Here is a 19463-nt window from a genome sequence, read left to right as displayed (position 1 = left end):
GTATGGAGATTCCTCAGAAAGCGTGGAATGGAACCACCATTGGACCCAGCTATCCTACTCCTTGGCCTATACCCAAAGAACTTAAAATCAGCATACTACAGAGATACAGCCAATCAATGTTCATAGCTGCTCAATTCACCATAGCCAGATTGTGGAACCAACCTAGATGCCCTTTAGTTGATGAATGGATAAAGAAACTGTGGCATATACAATGCCACAGTTATATACAATGTAATATACAAGTAATATATACAATGGAATATTACTCAGCCATAAAGAATGATAAAATTATGGCATTTGCAGGCAAATGGATGAAATTGGAGAATATCATGCTAAGTGAGATAGGCCGATCTCAAAAAGCCAAAGGACGAATGATATCGCTGATAAGCGGATGAGGACATATAATGGGGGGTGGGAGGGGTTAGCGTTAGGGTTAGGGTTAGGTTTAGGCTTAGGGATAAGGAGGGTGGTAAGAATGGAGGAAGGAAGGACTGTATCGAGGGAAAAGAGGGGTGGGAGGGGTGGGGGGAAGGGAAAAAATAACAGAATGAATCAAGCAACATTGCTCTATGTAAATTTATGATTACACAAATGGTATGCCTTTACGCCATGCACAAACAGAGAAACAACATGTATCCCATTTGTTTACAATAAAAAAAAAAAAAAGAAAATCTATACTCCAACAAAACAGAAAACCTCAAAGACATCAACAAGTTTCTAGAGACATGAATTACCTTAACTGAACAAGGAGGACATACACAACTTAAATAACTCAATTTCAAGCAATGAAATAGAAGAGGTCATCAAAAGCCTACCAACAAAGAAAAGTCCGGGACCAGATGGGTTCTCAGCCGAGTTCTACAAAACCTTTAAAGAAGAGCTCATTCTAATACTCCTCAAAGTATTCCATGAAATAGAAGAGGAGGGAACCCTCCCAAACTCATTCTATGAAGCCAATATCACCCTGATACCTAAACCAGACAGAGACACATTGAGGAAAGAAAATTTCAGACCAATATCCTTAATGAACATCGACACAAAAATTCTCAACAAAATTTTAGCAAATCGCATACAAAAATATATTAAAAAGATAGTGCACCACAATCAAGTGGGTTTTATCCCAGGGATACAAGGTTGGTTCAACATCCGGAAATCAATAAATGTCATTCACCATATTTCACTTTCTATAGTAACCAGGACTCTTCCCACTCTGCATGGCCAAAGAGAGAAACACCTTATTTTTAGGAATTGAAGTATTAACAGTTTATAGATTACAAAGAAAGAAAACTGAAGTGTAGTGTCTGAAGCCCTAAATCCCTGAATTGACCTATAATAAGAATAAAGTTTGCTTCTATCAAGAATGGTGCAATCGAGGAAAACCCAGATCAAAGCCTTGATGCAAAACTTGTCGCTGGCTCTTTGTGGTACAAAATCCGTGGATATTTGTCACGGTTTGCAGCAACAACTTGCACGGGTCTTATGGGTGGTGGACTGGAAACTGAGCTACTTCTATCTTTCTCTTTAGTGCACTGCTTTCTTGCTTGTTTGTTTATAGAGGATAGAGGAAATGAGGTTTACTTGCTTTGAGAGGAGAGAGAGAGAGACTTTGCTTATCAGAGAGAAAGAGAGACTTTGCTTAAGAGAGAAAGGGACCTTGAGAGAAGGACTGGCTTTACTTAGAGCTTAGAGGAAGAGAGACTTGCTACGCCTCCCTTAAGGTCTGCTGCTTACTGGTGCGTCCTGCATCCTGTGAACTAAGGGTACGTCTACCTAAGGTGCTTTAGTGATGCGTCTCAGTTCTCCGTTCTGCGATCTGCCTTCCGCCGCTGCCCTTACTCGCTGCTTCTATCGGCTAGCCGCTTCTTCCTAGCTGCCATTCTGCTGTCTTTTCTTTCTACTAGCTGCTGTGCTCCTTATTCCTTCTAGCTGCTGTTTCTTCTTCTAGCTGCTGCGAGTTCTGCTAGCTGCTGCTGTGTGTTAGCTGCTGAGTTTTGCTGTCTCGCTCCGCCAACGCTTATATCACCTCCAGGAGGTGGAGAGCAGGGCCACGCTTCTTACGCAAAGATTAGCAAGATGCTAGATGTCCGAGCAGGCACAATTAGGAGTGCGTGAGAACACATGCTCATACATTGTGTGCGTGGATGATAAATCACCTGAGGGTGCTTATGTCAATTAACCTCCTCGGGGTCAACATGGCACAGCCGCCAACAAAACTCTTGTAACCAGAAGTGTTTAGGAATGTACACCTTTTGATATTTAAGAGTATCATTAACAATGTCCATAGCCTACATTATACCAAGTTTCAGATGCGTCAGCACCAGCCCCTTGTATTCAAACATGTTTATATCTGTGCAGCAAAATGTATACATATTCCCACAAAGTGTGAGAAAAGATATTATAAGTATCAAGTTAGTTAAGATATAAAAACTTTGGGTTTCAAAGTTATAAAGGCAATGAGTGGATCTCAATTTGGTTTTAGCTTAGTGTCAACCCTACCTAGATCAAAACTTGTGTGTTACTTTTTACCACCCCTAGAGTATCTCAAGATTATAAAAACATAACTTTTAAAAATATAACTTGACATCATATAGTCTCTCCTTTTACCCAGTTTTTGCCCTAGAAAAGTTTATCAGTTGACTGTTCTTTTTATCCTTTAAAATACAATGATAAAAATGTCAGTGGAACTATCCTTATTATTCAGGCACTAAATATCTCTTCACAGTGTGATAGGCTACAGTTTTCTTTTGACTGTCCTACACACTCACATCTAAGGATGCTGGTTATCTATCTTGAAGAGAGGATCATCCAGAAAACTTTCTCTTACCTGGTGTGCCCTCTGATGTTTTTATCCCCATTCTACAGCAGTACTGAGCGATCCCATAGTCGGCAATCTTCGCAATGATGGCAGCATTGGGATACAGGGTAAAAAGCAGTACGTTATGGGGCTTCAAGTCACGGTATATGATCATGGCTGAGTGCAGATATCTGCCAGAAAATGCACAATAAATCTTATTAAAGTGAATTTTACGTTGTAATAGCTTTTGTCATAATTTTCTTGAATATATACCATCCACCAGGAAAAACATCAACAATTCTATGCTTTGACCCTGAAAGAAATATTGCAGAAGGAAATCCAAACATACAAATCTAATATTGCAAAGCAAGGTTATGCTTTGTTAAAAAAAAAAAAAAAAAAAAAAAAGGATCAATCCTGGCTAGTGAGTGATTTAAACTTTAAGACAAAACCATCTCAGGCAAAATAATAATATTTGGAGGTTTTATTTCATAATTTAATAATTACTGAACTGGAATTCTGATTCCCTCAATGATCAAATAAATATTTTAACTATTTTAAAAATGTAAATATGTAAATAGTCAATTAGGATTTTCTTGTAATGCTTATTTAATTTTCTTAAAACTATAAAAGTTTATTCCAGCTTTTATAATTATAACACTTATCATTGTTATTTTTTTCTGACTAAAATATTTCCTAATCTTTTGCAGAATTTTTTTATTTTTCAATAATAATGAATCAAAGATTTTCCTAACTACTAATGTCTTACTCTGTTTAAAGACATAATTCACTGTAAACTGATTCTGTTATAAATCAAGGTTAACAAAGGACTTTTGGACTGAGTTAGAGTGGACAGAAATTGTCTTGGGGAAGACGATGTCAAAGGATGTTAAATCCTTTCTATGGGAGACTGACCCTTGCAATGATAGCCACTAGAGTCAGACTTTTCAAGCAAAGAATAAAAGGAATCAATATAAAACACAACAAAGTTTCAATCTCAAGCAGGTCAAAGAGCATCTGGTGACCCAACTACTAATGTAACTATTACCATCTTTCCTTAGACATCTACAAAATTCTGGTTTTCCTCAACTCTGTCTTCTTTGTCCCACTGATGTCACAGATATACCATGACTTGCCTTGACAGAACATTTTGCCAAAGAACTTAATGGAGGTAAATTTAAATTCTTTGTTTGCCTGTGGGTTTCGGTTTGTGTTCAGATTATATTGATAAATATTTGCTCCATTACTTAGTCCCATTCACGGTTATAAGGATTAGGAGCAGAGAGACTGTGATATCTTGAACTTTCCATTGCAAGATGGCCTAGAAAGCATGTATCATTTAATTGCATCAATTAGTGCAGCAGATTCTCTCCCTTCCAGGATGTAGTTATGGCACTTGACATTAGGCCTATTCATTTCAGTATACATATTTTTGGCTGATAAATAAGATAAATGTCCTAATGAAGTTGACCTTAACAATAAGTAATGGGTTTGAAAGAAAAATTTACTAAGGGCTTATTGAAAGGCCATTAGCTATTCTTGCCCTACTGAAGACAAAAGCTGGGAGATTAAGAATAAAAAAATTAAAGCCAAGTCATACATCATTGAATAGAATCCAAATCCTTCATAATGCATGCCTCTTTCAGTATATTTATAGAACATAGTCTCTTTCAGATACTTCCCAAAGGTTAAAAAAATAATTAAGTTTAATTTGAAAAAATGTCAGATAGAGAAAGAGATTATCTGGGTTAGTTAGAAGCCTCAATTATAGAATTTAATCTTAAAAAGTACAATTTTAATAACTTTTAATAGAATAGCATAGCAAAATAGCTTCTGAAGTCATAATAAGTACAGATATTACCTTACTGACAATAATTCAGCCATACTTGATGCACTGTGTGACAATGAGTATTGTCAGGTATTTTATTAAACTAAACTGTTCTATATTCACATAGTCATTCTTTAATCATGAGATTCATAAGAATTGTTAAGAAACTTCAGCTTCATAATTTAAAGTCAACTTTATCTCATCCTGAATGGAATTTTTCTAAAAATAGAAGGTCTTCATTCCTTTAACAAATACATAGTAGGGATCTCTGAGAGTCAGTCTCTTAAGAAGACCACAATCTAGGGGAGACAGGTGCTCAACCAGGTTACAGAAATGTGGGAGTACCAAATGCTAAGGAAGTAGAAAGGGAGAAAACCACAGAGGTAAACAGAGCAGAGTTGACAGAATTGTTTGCAACCGCAAGCAGAAGATAATCTCTACCTTTCTTTGTTGGACACCTAATACAATGACCTAAAAGGAGAAGGAACAAGAAACACATGTGAGAAAAGCTCACTCTTCATGGAGCAGTTGAACTGCATAGTAGCGATGTTGTGTGAATAAATTCTTAAGGGAAAATGAATTCTCTGGAACTTTGTGGAAAGAGAGGGATGACAAATATAAAGAGAGAGAAATAAATGTCAGTGGAAATTCACCCCTTCAGCTTGGTTATACTGCAGAGTATGAAGAGTGGCATGGTGGGGGGCTGCTGAGGTAGGCAAGAGGCACAAATAAAGAGTTTTAATGTTATATCCCACAGAATTTGGATGCACTTTGCAGGTGACTGGGAGCACCAGGGAATTTCAAGTACAATTAGAGTTTTATTATAGAAGAAATATTGAGGTAATTTCCTGGAGATACTGAACCAAGACAGCAGAAAAAGCATAAAAATAAACACATTGATGAAAAAGATCATGTAAAATAGCTTCAAGGACCCAGTGAACAAATGGATGTTTACTTTTGCAGGGAAGGACATTGGTTTGGAGGTTGATTGGAGGGATCCTGTCCTTCTAAGTGCAGAGTACAAGAGAAAGCACAGATTTATGGTGGGGAGAAATAGCAAGGGGAATAAATTCAATTTTGAAAATATTAAAACACAGGAAATTGTGGGAAATGCAGGTGACTCTATCTTCATAAGCAGTTGAGAATTACAATAAGGAGACCACTGGAGTGGACCAAATTAGAGAAGTAAGCTAACAGCTGAAGGCAAGATGGCAGGTGAGAAGATACACAAGGTGAAAGAAGTTCTCCTATGTCACTCTAAACAGCTGCTTGTCTAAGAGAATACGGAGTGTGACTATTGCTTTTTGCTAAGATATATTAGGGATAACATAACAGAATACTGACTTTTTAAAATATACTTAGTACTAGTAGATGATTGATAACTACCCAAATCTACCAGCTTCCTACAGCACAAAATCTAAAAAGCTTTCCTGGCATCATGCTAAGAATAAATGAGGAAAGTATTGAAAATATGCTGAGATTTCATTTACTTCATCAGAAACTGCTGGATTTGTTATTTAAAGTACTACTGCAGAGAACTAGAATAAGTTGTTATAGAGATGAGGGTTTTCAACCATGTTGAATAAAAAATAGCAAGTCTTCATTTTATAAATGGGCGCTTTGGGGATTGTGTGGAAGAATTTGGGGAAAACAAGGGCCTGGAGTTAGTTAAGTAAGCAAAGAGAGACAGCTTTGAAATACAGAAGCATGAATTAACTGAATATGCCTGGATCAATTTAACATGAGGTTCCCCCTGGTGTTCAAAAGCAGGTATGTCAACCCAATTCCAAATCCCCATATCCTGATACATTTAAAAATCAGCATGGTTTTTAGTAGTTTCTGAACCCTTTCAGGAAGAGAAATATACATTTTACATTTAGTACATTTATTATTTTTCTTCTAAATTACTAATAGTTACATTCTCCTGATTCGATTTTGTTTGGGGGTAGGCATATGTTTTCCTTACTATCCATTCCATTTTCATTTCTAGACACTGTCCAAAAAGGACATTCACAACCTTTCAGAAGAGAAAGAAATTTGCATCTGCTGCATGGCACTACATGCCAGGTGCTGTTTTCCTTCCTTTCCTTTCCTTCTCTCTTCCTACCACCAACACATACTTTCTGAGGTCCCACTGATCTGGGTGCAGGACATAAAAGTGGTGAACAAAACAAAAAGTCTCATGGCAAAGACAGATTTTAAAAGTGAATGCTGTGCACAATGTTGCACACCTGTAATCCCAGCAGCTCAGGAGGCTGAGGCAGGAGGATCACGAATTCAAAGCCAGCCTCAGCAACTTAGCAAAACTCTAAGCAACCTGGCAAGACCCTTGTCTCAAAATAAAAAATAAGAAAGGATGGGGATGTGGCTTAATGGTTAAGGGCCCCTGGGTTCAATCCCTAGTACCAAATAAATAATAGACATAAAGAACTTTCAGCAGCAATAAGTGGTATATATGCCAGAGACATCAGATCACTGGGGACATCCTCTCTGAGGAGAGGCATAAATGAAATGAGCAGCAAGCCAAGAACAGGCCTGGGAATCACACATTCCTTGCTGAAAGAACAGCAGAAACAAAATATCTGGAATATTCAGGAAGCCTGGGGGAGGCTGAGCACAGGAACCAGGAAGTGTGGTAGGAGAGGGTTAACAGCAAGAAAAAGTCCTGATCCAATTCTATGTAGGAAAAATGACTCTGGCAGCTGTGCAAAGAACAGGTTGTTTAATGGAAGAAGGTGAAAGCAGGGAACCAGTTAGGCAATGAGCGATGATGACAGCTCAGACTCAGGTGGGAGTGAGAGAATTTGTGAGAAGGAACTGCATGAAGATATATTTCAGTAGCAGAGCTGAAAAGGTGTCCAAAATGATCCAGTGTGAGATCAACACACTGAAGGAACAAAGGTAGAACTACTGGATGACTGAAGATGGGGAACAAAGGCAGAAGATACCAAGAGTTTAAATTGGAAAGTTTTCAATTATTGCAAAAGTCCTCATTAGTTTATGCATTAAGTATTAGTCAAGGTTTACAGACTATTAAGAAATGGGTGGGAATCAGAAAGATAAAAGCAGTTATTAAGTGTGTGGAACAAATTTATCCCAGTTCTATTTCTCCAAAGACCATAGATTTTCCATTCTTCAGTGCTTCTTCTGTCTGGTGTCCAGTCACAGGGCAAGGTGGACCTCTCAGACATGAGATGGTCCATTCAGAACACAACACAAATCAACACTGGTCCGTTCAGAAGTTTTCCTTATTAAAATTATGTAACTGACACTTTCCTTGGCACTTGAAAGTCTAACCTACATTTTTTTAGGGGAGACAGATCAGTATGGGGTTAAAATCATGAGCTAGAACAGGACTCCTGTGTTTATACCGTACTACCAATAGCTACGAGTTCCATGTGCTCTTCCAATGATTTTATGAAATTACAAAATTTGCTCCAGAAAATGGTAGTTTTAACCAAAATTGCTTGCAAAATGTTAGTGGGACACAATGTTTCTGGTAAGACCTATTCTCAGAGCTTGAGTGAGTTCAGGGTCACACTTGCCATGAGTGACATAATTACCTCAAGCCATCAGCCACGTGCAGTGAAATCCTGTGCTGGAGGGTCCTGGTGAGGCTGGCTGTGTCTTGCTGAAGCAGACGATCCAAGGAACCCTTGGAAGCTAGCTCCATCACCAACATCCGAGGACGAATCCCAGCTGCCAGCAAAGATATCAAGCTAGGGTGGTGGAGGTGACAAAGCACCACCAGCTCCTGTGAAAGTCCAAAATCAGAAATGAGTAACACAGCATCAGCTCCTACCCAAGTCTCCTTCTGGGACCATGGTTTTCTCTGGGTGCTTAGATTATAGCAAAAGTTTTTCATCTCTTATTTGAGCTTTTATATATTTTTTCACCATTTTTAATAATAAACTGCTAATCCAAAACTATTATTTGAATTAAATGTTTAAGTTTTGTTTTACCTTTTGCTCTGCTTTTGTCAGAACACTTCATGAAAGGTCATTATACATATGTGGTCATACCAATAGGTCACATCAATTTAATCTACTCAATTCTTGCCAGCCACAGAAACTTTCTCAAGCAAGGATTCCAAGAAGTCACTACTAATCAACTGCAACTAGCATATAGGCTAAAACCTCTGACAGTAATCTCTGGTTTAATGACTGTAAAAGTTTATGGATGTTATTACCCTTTTGTGCATATATGACCACTCGACTGGTGTGATTCTACATCATGCACAACAGAAGAATGAGAAGTTATACCCCATTTATGTCTGATGTGTCAAAGTGCATTCTACTGTCCTATATAACTAATTTGAACAAATTAAAAAAAAAAAAGTCACAGGGGACAAAAATAGTTTACAAGGATGATGCCTAACTTCACAGAATTATATGGAATCCTCCCCTCCTAATGACTTCCCACTAATCTTAGATTAAAATCCCATTTCCTTCCATTGCTTCCTGATCTGGCCTGATTTGGCCCCAGGCCTCCTTCCAGCTCCCAGGCCCTTTCTCCTCCTCTTCATTCACCACCCTTCAGACACATTAGCTTCAATCCCCAGTATTTGTCCTTCCAGCCACAGGATCTTTGCTTTGCCAACACCTCTGCCTAGAAATCCCTGCACTTTTCACATGGCTGAGGATTCTTGCTTCTCAGATCTCACCTCAATTACTACACTTCCTTGAGTGCCCTGCGTTGGTCCACCTTTAGGAATGCAATCCCCAGCTGCCATGAGAAGCAGAGATACCACTGCAGTTTGGTCAGAGGTCTTCATTCGGATGCAATTTTCTTTTTCTAGATCACACCATGTGAGACTTTATGTTCTTTTTAATGAGGTCATGGTGTTCGAATTCCATATTCAACATACTGTTTATATCCTCTTTACTCTAAAACCGTAATTTAGTGGAAATGTATCCTTTTCTAGAAATTTATCCTTCTTATACACCACATCATGTGAGACTACAGTTACTTTTATGGTGGTATCGTTTTTGAATTCTATAAGCACTTGACTGTACATGTTCTACTTTATTCCGAAACTGTAATTTAGTTGAAATTTACAACTTATGTGATGTTATGTTGATTCATGCTGGAAACTGTGATCACTGCAGAAGCTCTGCTTCTTAACCACCAGCTTCAAAGACTCAGAGTATCAGTGCCAACTGCGTTTATCAGGAAACTGAAGTGTGGAGAATTCTGCAAGCTAAAGAAGAAAAGCTGAATACCCTGGGAGGGGATTTTCTAAGAACAGAGCTTCAAACTATAGTCACATCTGCTTAGTAAATAAAAATCTTTTTCCCCATGTTTGTTTAGCTCAGTTGGTTAAAACTGATGAGAACAAGTCAAGTTAGATCTGTCTACATTCAAAGGCACAAGGAGAAGCCTGATTTAAATTTTCTGTGCTAGGAAAGCAACTCACTGATTATGAAGAGAAAGAAGGGAGAGTATAATAGGTCTTCCCGAACTCATGACTACTGGTAGAAGGACCCTCAAATTGCAGCACTAAACACCAAGGTGGTTTTCTTTTTCTTTTATGTTTAAAGAAGCACATTACGCATGCTCTGCTTTATCTATTTCTTCTACCACTTCCTTGGTTCACCTAGTTCCCTATATAATATACATATTTTTAGTGTTTGATTGTGGTTCCCCAAAGGAGTTCCATAAAATTTGAAACATATATTGAAGACTAATGACCAACACTGAAAAAGCAATTTACATAACAAATTACCTATGGATTGGATTGTACCAGATTTGTTTCACAGACCAGCTTTAATATACAAAAGATTTCATAATATTTGTAGAACTAGACTGTGACTTGTGTTATTAATAATTAAAGTATTCCCAGGACATTTTCCACAGACATGAGATTTTTTTTTCATTATTTAGAATATCTAAAATAATTATAACTATGTATTTTTTAAACTTTGCAGAGTCACAAAGCATTTTTTAATTAACCAAGGAATAAAGTGAAGATGAATGAATTCCAAATATAGTTGAGTTCTGATAAAAGTGGCAGAGCTAGCATTGACTTCTACACCTCTCTCACCCGGTCTTTTTCCCTCATCCCTATTGTCAGGGAGATTCAGAAAAATTTAAAAAAGGGAATAAATTGGTATGGTGACACATGCCTGTAATCCCAGAAGCTTGGTAGGTTGAGGCAAGAGGATCTCAAGTTGAGGCCAGCCTCAGCAACTTAGTGAGACTCTAAGTAATGTAACAAGATCCTGTCTCAAAATTAAAAAATAAATAAATAAATAAATAAATAAAAAAGGGATCTGGGGATGTGGTTATGTGGTTCAGGGATAAAGAGCCCCTGGGTTCAATCCCTGGTACCAAAAAATAAAAAAAGACAAAAAAGGAATGAATCCTCCCAGCACCAAAAATAAGAACCACTAGAGTTAACACTGTGGGCTGTGCATTACCCTTTCATTCCTCCTTCGAGTACTTTGATGTTTGCTGATGAAGTTCACCTTCACCCATGCAGTCCACAGACTATAGAGAGTACTGACCCCAATCCTATAGCCTTAGGAGAAGAAATAAAATAAAAGGTGGGACTCTTCTAGGTAATACAATCTTCACTGCCATAGTGCTTGGCTCAGTAACACAGACCTCAGCTAATCAGCACACTGTGCTGCTCTGCACCTGAGCGCTCCTTAAGAAAAGGACAGTGACTCTGCCAGATTTTACTTAATGGGCTACTGTGTAACACTTTTGGTTCCTTTGAAACATAAGACTTCAAAAGATGACTCCTCTTTTCTTCTGTGCTTGCGATATGTAACTATGAAGCCCAGAACCAGTTCACCACAATGAGAGTCATCCTATGAGAATAAAACTAATCCAGAGGCATTGAAGGAATTCTGAAGGAAATTGGTCAGAACCGCTGGGCTAAAAATAAACCCAACAGTGAGCACCCACTGTAATTCTCATTTTTTAGGATGAAAAGTAAAGGTAATTTATCAGATTATCTGATGAAACCTGTTACAGCATGTTCTTGAGTAAGAAAAGATGCAGGACACAGCAGGAAGTATCTAGAACTCCCCAACAAATTAAGAAGACAAAAATATCACTGCACTAAACTGGAAAGTAATAGGCTCAAACCCAGCCCAGAGAAACATCGTCTTTCCTTTGGCAGTTATGGCCTCCGCAGGCCTGCAGGATCCTCACCCTATAGTCTAAGTAACACATCTGTAAACAAAGCCCACCAGTTAACAAGACTTCATGGTCTGTCTTCCTGTTCAGGGAGCAGTAACTCCAGCAAACAGGCCTACAAAAATGCGAAGAATACCATTTCCAGTTAATAATCAACATAGTCCTTTAGTTATCAACACAATCTTTTATTTATAGATATGAAAATCACCCACAAATACCTAATTTGCAAAGCCTACGATAGGAAAGAACAAGATCAAGAAGAACCCATAGAACAAGTGACCTCAGAGAAAATGGCAAATGGTACAAGTAATATAAAAAATTAAAATCTAATTGATATTAAAGGAAATTATTCAGTATATCTCATTTAGAAAAAAAGTCTCCAAAGGAGTCACCAAAGTGGGGGAGGGGTTCTGCTGGAAGTTAAAAATATGATTATTAAAAGATAACTTGGTACAAAGCTAAATTATAGATGAGGCAATTCTAATAAAGTAAAAATCTGAACTAGATAGTGAAGTAATTTACACAAATCATAGATAAAATTTTGAGAGGAAATTTGAGACCCAGGGGCTCATCATCTAATATATAATTCAAGAGGAAAGATTAGAAATAATGGATAATAAATAAGTAGGTAAAGACTCTGAAAAGCAGGCATTTAACTGGTTTAACTTACTACTGTGTGTCTGCTGTCATGCTATCTAGCCTGGTACACAGTAGTCACTCAATAAAACTTAGCCAATGACTAATATATGAAGGGAAAATAATAAATAATACAAGGGAATTTATAGAAAGGAATTTTTCACAAATGAGGCAGATGAAACAAAAACATGACCCAAGATGTTTCAGAATATAAAGGAAAGAGAAATCCAAAAGATCAAACTTTTAGTTTTCAAATTAAAGGTAACCTATATGGGAACAAGTATTTGAATGATATCGGGCTACTTATTAGCAACAGGAAGTACAAAAAAAAGATCATTTCAAACCTAGATTTCTAAAAATCAAGTGTGATAGCATATCCATCAAATATGAGAGCAAAATTAAAATAGTTTTCATATTGTAGGACTAAAATTGTTTACCTCCAAAACATCCTTTTTGAAAAAAAATTACTTGAAGATTTTCTGCCATAATAAGTAAAGATATTCAACCAAGAGAGAACCCTGGAATCCAAGAAATACTGAAACTATCAAGGAAGATGAGAAATACAAATCACAGATTAATCATGTGCGAACACCTGGAACTCCTTCTCTCCTATTGAATAGAAAGTCACAGGCTGAATGAGGAATTTCCTCAAGAAGTAGAGTCTATTATAGAAAGTATATAATCAGAAATGAAGAAACTCTTCAAGGAATGATGGGAAAGTTTTCTCAATATGTTTAAAAAGAAAAAGATAACCAGAAAGACCAGAAAACTCAAAAAGCTACATCTTAAAGAAATTAGGATATAAATGTGACCCAACTTAAAATAAGGTCCTATTTTTTATCAGTTGATGATAAACACTTAACAATAAAGAGCATATTTTATTTAACATTTGGATTATTTCTTACCAGGAAGCAACAAATGTTAGAGATTACATTTCCTTGTCTAATAATAAAAATGATTTGGTTCTATGCAAATAAAAAAAAAATCAACTGTCAATGGGTATAATACTGGGGACTCAAGAGGCTAAGACAGGATGGAGGATCCCAAGCTTCAGGCCACCCTCAGCAAATTAGTAAGTCCCTCAGCAACTTAGTAAGACCTTGTCTCAAAAAAAAATATTACAAATTTTAAACAAAGGACTGGGGATATAGCTCAGTGGTAAAGCACCTACCTCTAGGTTAAATCCAAGTACAAAAATAATAACAAAAACTATAAAAAGTATTTACTGGTTTTTAGCACCAAACTGCAGAGAAAGATGAACAATAATTTTTCTCATCTCAACACAGAGTCAGTACATGCTCTAGAGCTGGTGTACTAAAAAAAAAAAAAAAAAAAAAAAAAAAAAAAAAAAAAAAAAAAAGTTTTATAAATTACTTCAAGTTATAATCTCTACTTAAAACTAATATAACCAATTTCAAATTTTAACTTAAAAAGTTGCAATGGGAACAGGGAAAATAATTAGGAGACAGGATTAGTATGCTGCTTTCCCAATTTTTTTATAATAGGCAAGTCAGTAGGTTGTTTCTAAAACTGATAAATCCAGAAGAGGGTAAGCTTATCAATTAGAGTTTCGGTTTAAGATTTCTGATCTCTAATCAAATTATCAATGTGAAATCTTGCTTTAAACTATCCCTCTCCCTCTGGACACACAGATGCCGTGCTTACTAGAAAGAAAAATCAATTATTTCTGTAGACCAGAAAAATGAAAGATGAATATTCTGCAGAAAACAGAACCTGATGTCAGAAGTTTGCTAGCCTTCAGGTCCAAAAGCAGACAGAAGCAGCTGGAAGTCTGACTACTGCTGAATACCAAGGACAAAAATATGCCCTTTACAGGTCCCAAGATTCTGTTCTGCATTTCTAATAGTCTCTAGGGAATGCCTGGTTGCTTGTATGTGATGCATATTTTTGAGTATCAAATTTCCAAAGTAAAATAGGGAGGGTGAATTTTCCACAAAATATTGTACATCTGACTTAAGTATCACAATAACAAGAATTTTCAAAATGCTATCTTTGTCTTTTAACAAGAGGGAAAATTTTTACTCCACACAGAAAGGATAAAGTAGGATTTCATAATTAAGCTCAAACTTTTGAGGGAAATGTGGTCATTATTTTTCATTTTCACCAAAAGTAAGAGTTCCAGGATACTAATATTGTATGATTTAATATAATAACATTATTGGATTTCTTACTTGTCGTAACAGCCTAAGTGATGTATGTTTATTAAAAATCTTCACAGCCACTTCCTCTCCTTCATAGACTGCTCGATAAACAGATCCAAAACTGCCGTCACCTTTTGGAAGGAAAATATAAAGCATTTAATCTTTCCAAGCAAAAAAATGGAATTATATCTTTTGTAATTATGCCTGTTCCACATTTGAAGGAAAACCCAACCCACTAGTTTTACTGAATCTCCTTCAATGATTCCTTTTCCTTCTACTCCACAAACTAAGATACACCTAAAGATTCTGTCCCAGTCTTCTCTATTTATTCCTCACAATGATATGTTTTTATCCCAAAATGATAGGAATTCCACCTGTTTTACTGATAGCCATGAGCCACCTCCTAAATCCTTCCTACATGCCCAACCTTGTGGTGATGTCCACTGTTATGTTCTTCCAAATCTCAATCACAGTCCATCAAAACAACATTCAACATATTTCTCCAAACCAGTTTTTATTCTACCTTCCATATATTTGATTTTAAAAAAAAAAGTTCTTACAAAGTCCTTCATGCAGTCTTTGCCCCATGCTTAGCCCCACAGCTAACTCTGAGTCCCCTTTGCGGTTCATTCACAGGCCTTTCCCTTCCCCACCATACTCTTTTGGTGCCCTCACAGCCTTCTGCATAGACTGGGAGTAGGTCCTGAGTTCACTAGCTCTAACTCATTTCATCTCTCCAGCAAAATTAATTGCCCTATGATTCCACTTTGATTATATCACTTTCCTATTCAGAACCAAATTATTCCATATTGCCTATTAGATCATATCCAAATGCAACCCTATATCCATAGGGCAGCCCTCAATTCCTTTTCTAGATCTTCTCATTCTGTCTCATTCTCTAGGCTCAAATTCAGTACTTTTCTTCCTCGGGCCTGGCCAAATAGTACATATGAAGAGCTTTGTAAAAGTACTAATGTTTGGGCTTAAAGATTATAATCAAATTAGTCCCAGGAGGTACTGGTCATTAGGATGCTTTTGCTTTTAATTTCCCTGGTAATTACAGTAATGAGCAACCAGGACTGAGAGCAACTGCTCTAGACAAATTGGAAAATCTGAAAATTCCTGAACATGATTTGTACCTTCAATCACTGCCCTTGCTGTGTCATTCCTTGACAAGTTCTGCTGCCTCATCATCTCCACCACTGAGTTCAGCAAGTCTACAAAACCCCAAACTATTGTGAAACCAAGGCCTAAGAAACTGACCATGATCAGCCCGGTGGACCATTACTCTCCACTGACATATACTAAATCCTATTCATACAATATTTATGGTTCTCATATAGCACTTTCAAACATAATCATTCAATGGATATAAGTGAATCAACACAGGAAAAAACTATAAGGAAATCTAACAATGTTAAAACTTGTTATTTCAAGGTGGTAAGATTATACATGTATGGGAACCTTCTACCTATTAGTGTATTTTCTAGATATCTATAATAATCATATAACAGCATACATTATTTTATGCGTAGAAGCAATGTTTGCTACTAATAAATTGCTCATATACGTATATCTTGTATTTCTAATAGATCGCAAACATGTTAAAAGCACTACTTGCATCTTATCAGTATGGGTATCCTCCCACCCTATTCCTCTAGGACTCAATAATAATGGACTTTTAAAGCATTAGTTGATATTGTTGATACTGAAAGCACTGTAGAGGGAAAGAAAAGAAGGCTTAAGTGTTACGAGTTAGGAATCAGAAATAGGATTGAGTAGATAGGAAAGTAAAAAAGAAAAAGGGTGAATGAAGGGAAGGGAAGAGGATGGGAAGGAGAGATGGAAACTTAAATAATAATGCATTCAGATTTGGTTTTCCTCAATCTGGACAGCTATCAACAATATGGAAACTATTTAATGAGGCAGAGAGAAGAAATGCAAGCTAGGGAGATATATAGAAATTTCAGTTGGGAGTAGAAATTTCTAATTCTAAAGCTCTTCTCTATTTGAGGGTCTCTGAAATATGAGTAAGGAACATGAACTGTCACATCCTTGAGGTGGCCAAAAATTAAAATAGGGTTAAGGATTATTGTTGTGTATTTATGACATCTAAGTAGAAAAGAAAATTGGAAGCAAGGAAATTTTTCTAACCCCATCAAATCACATCATCAAAGTACCAATGTATAGTGGTTCTCCAGAAAAACAGTCCCTCAAAGAGGATATGTACCCTGAAACTCCTCAGACACATACAAGACCCTACATATTTACATTTTTTTTTTTTTTTTTTTTTTTTTTTTTGCGGTGCTGGGGATTGAACCCAGGGCCTTGTGCTTGTGAGGCAAGCGCTCTACCAACTGAGCTATATCCCCAGCTCCCATAATTACATTTTATAACATCTACTCCTGTCTACAAGGTGTATCCTATTAGTTACTGCATAACAGTTAGCACTATCTGGGAAGGACAACATTAACAGAAGCCAAAAATTCATTTCTGCCTTACAACCAACAAATGGGTGAGGATTAAATATTCTCGAGCAAACACACTGAAAGTCTTTCAATGTAAGTGTTTTTAGAAGGATAGATATTTTAGATCAAGGGTACACAACCCCACCCCCTACCTCTGGCAAGGTCTGGAGACACTGTGATTGGGAAGGGTGGGGGTAGATAACATAGACATCTAACCTAACGGTAGAGCACTCGGATGCTACTAAACATCCTACAAGACACGAGGCAGACCTCAAGGACAAAGAATTATCCAGTTCCAAATGACAATGGGGCAAAGACTGAGAAAGCTTGATCTAGACTGTTTTCTATAAAGAATCATGGAATGGGTGGGTTTTTAGGGCACAGAGTTAAAGAAGGGAGAATAATCACATAGACATGTTCCTATCTGTGTAAGTAAGGTGACAAAACAGGTGCTTCAAAGTAGTCTATAGGATGTTTCTATGTGCATTACTCAAAATTTGTCCATTAATCTAATACACATACCAATGTAGAACAAAGAAATACATAGGTGAATCCTGCTCAATGCCTTGGAAAACCTTCAGAGAAAGAGTTCCCATACATGTATAATCTTACCACCTTGAAATAACAAGTTTTAACATTGTTAGATTTCCTTATAGTTTTTTCCTGTGTCTGGTATCTGCCTGTTTCCCTGGACTCTGGTCAAGTCTGACGTTGGTTAAGATGCAGCATTTGACCTTGACCATTTGGCATTTTGTGTTAACTCAGGGTCTCTAATACATTCATTTCCAGAGTTCCAAGGCATTTAAATTCATTCTGAACTTCCCAATAGATGTGAACACCAAAGGTTTAAAGGAGTTTGTTTTGCTTTATAAGTCATGTCCTACATTTTGTAAAATTTTTGCTAATAATATTACATCCTAACAGATTTTAGACAATCTTTCCATGGTAATTTAATTAAAAGTAAATGTATACACACACAACAAAGACTACATAAAGCTATTGTCTTCATATACTTTAAGTCAATCCAATTATTTTGTCTTTCCAATGACTTTGAGGAATGTTTAGAACTTGAGTATATCACCCTACAATTAATAATGATATATTCTGTGCTTGAAAACTGCTAATAGAGTAGTTTTTAGGTGTCCTTTTAAAAAAATTATAAATATCTAAGGTAATGCATATTTTAAATGGCTTGATTTGGCCAGTCCAGTATGTATACATATAACAAATACCATGTGCATATATGTGTATGTAAATATTTATGTATATAATTTTTACACATTAACCACATATGTATGTATGTATACACAAACATATATATGTATATATATACAATACATAATTTTTATTTATTAATTTAAAACTAAATTTTAAAATATCCAAAAAGGAGATAAGCAGAAAGCTAAGCAGATGAGAGCAACAGAGGTATAAGGACATTAACTTTAATTCTAAAAGAAGAAATCACAGAATGATTCTACAGAACAATGTGATATAACATATCATAAGCTGATCATTACTTTCAAAAAGTAGTGCATTCAACTTCTTTTATGAATGAATTCTTTTATGGAGTATGTTTAAAAACATTTTTTAGGTCTCAAAATCTGATAGGATAGAAATGAGAATATAAGGATACAATTACTACAATTTCACTTTCTTTCAATGAGTTACATGAATCCAGTGATTTTCACCACACCCTGTTGAAAATCATCGATTGAATTCATGGTACCAACCAGTAAATGTGATTGTTCAGCATACCAAAAAAATAAAGAAAAAAAATCTTGAATATATGTTTCCAATTTAATGTTTTTGATTTTTTTAATCAAAAAAATGTTTCAGAATACTTTAAGAGAATTCAGCATTATTGTATGAATATTAAAACTGCTGTGATGACTACACAGAGGTGTTTTTCTTTTATTTATACTCCCCCTGTGCTTTGGAACTGGGAATTGAACCAAAGGGAGATAAGAAATGGCTACTTCACTTAACTGAAAACCCTCTTCATTGCTTCCATTTGTTCTGCCATGATACTCTCATCTTCATTTGGACCCTAGTCTACATTAATATGGGCAAAGAAAATTCCAGAACTGTAACACAATATGACATTAAAATATATCATTCCAAATAACAAACATTACATGAAATGTATGAAGTTACTAAAAAGTTACTAAATATCTATAAAGATAAAATTATGATACGTAGAAATTTTCTAAATTGTAATGAGGAAACTGCATCCTAATTTTTATTCTTAAAATAATGAAGATAGTTACCTAACAGAAACTCTGGAGCTTGCTCAAATTCCAACTCATCATTATTTAACATAATATTTCTAGGCAGGTCAGCCAGAATCAAGTCAGGAGCAATCTGAGATATTGGAATGGTGAGCCGTGGTTGATCTGGATTTACTAGGAGGTCTCCTGAGAATTATGAAA

The 19463-nt window shown here is 36.2% G+C and overlaps 1 protein-coding gene across 2 annotated transcripts in view; it reads right to left on the bottom strand.

Annotated features, from left to right (window-relative positions):
* Positions 1-19463, bottom strand: part of LRRK2 (leucine rich repeat kinase 2) — a 140942-nt gene that overhangs the window by 25293 nt on the left and 96186 nt on the right. The window contains exons 38-42 of one of the 2 annotated variants that reach the window (XM_079139253.1): positions 19302-19448; positions 14597-14697; positions 8186-8376; positions 2825-2985; positions 1175-1210 (exon numbers count right to left, since the gene is read on the bottom strand). In XM_079139253.1, coding sequence (XP_078995379.1) covers positions 1185-1210; positions 2825-2985; positions 8186-8376; positions 14597-14697; positions 19302-19448 — 626 coding nt within the window. In that variant the 3' untranslated portion in view covers positions 1175-1184. Of the gene's footprint in view, positions 1-1174; positions 1211-2824; positions 2986-8185; positions 8377-14596; positions 14698-19301; positions 19449-19463 lie in introns of those variants that run through there. The other variant, XM_079139252.1, reaches the window with a different exon arrangement.

Source organism: Sciurus vulgaris (assembly GCF_902686455.1).
Source record: "Sciurus vulgaris genome assembly, chromosome: 5".
In the NCBI taxonomy this organism is placed as follows: Eukaryota; Metazoa; Chordata; class Mammalia; order Rodentia; family Sciuridae; genus Sciurus; species Sciurus vulgaris.
The sequence above is the reverse complement of the archived record's forward strand: the minus strand, read 5'-3'. Positions and strand labels throughout refer to the sequence as shown.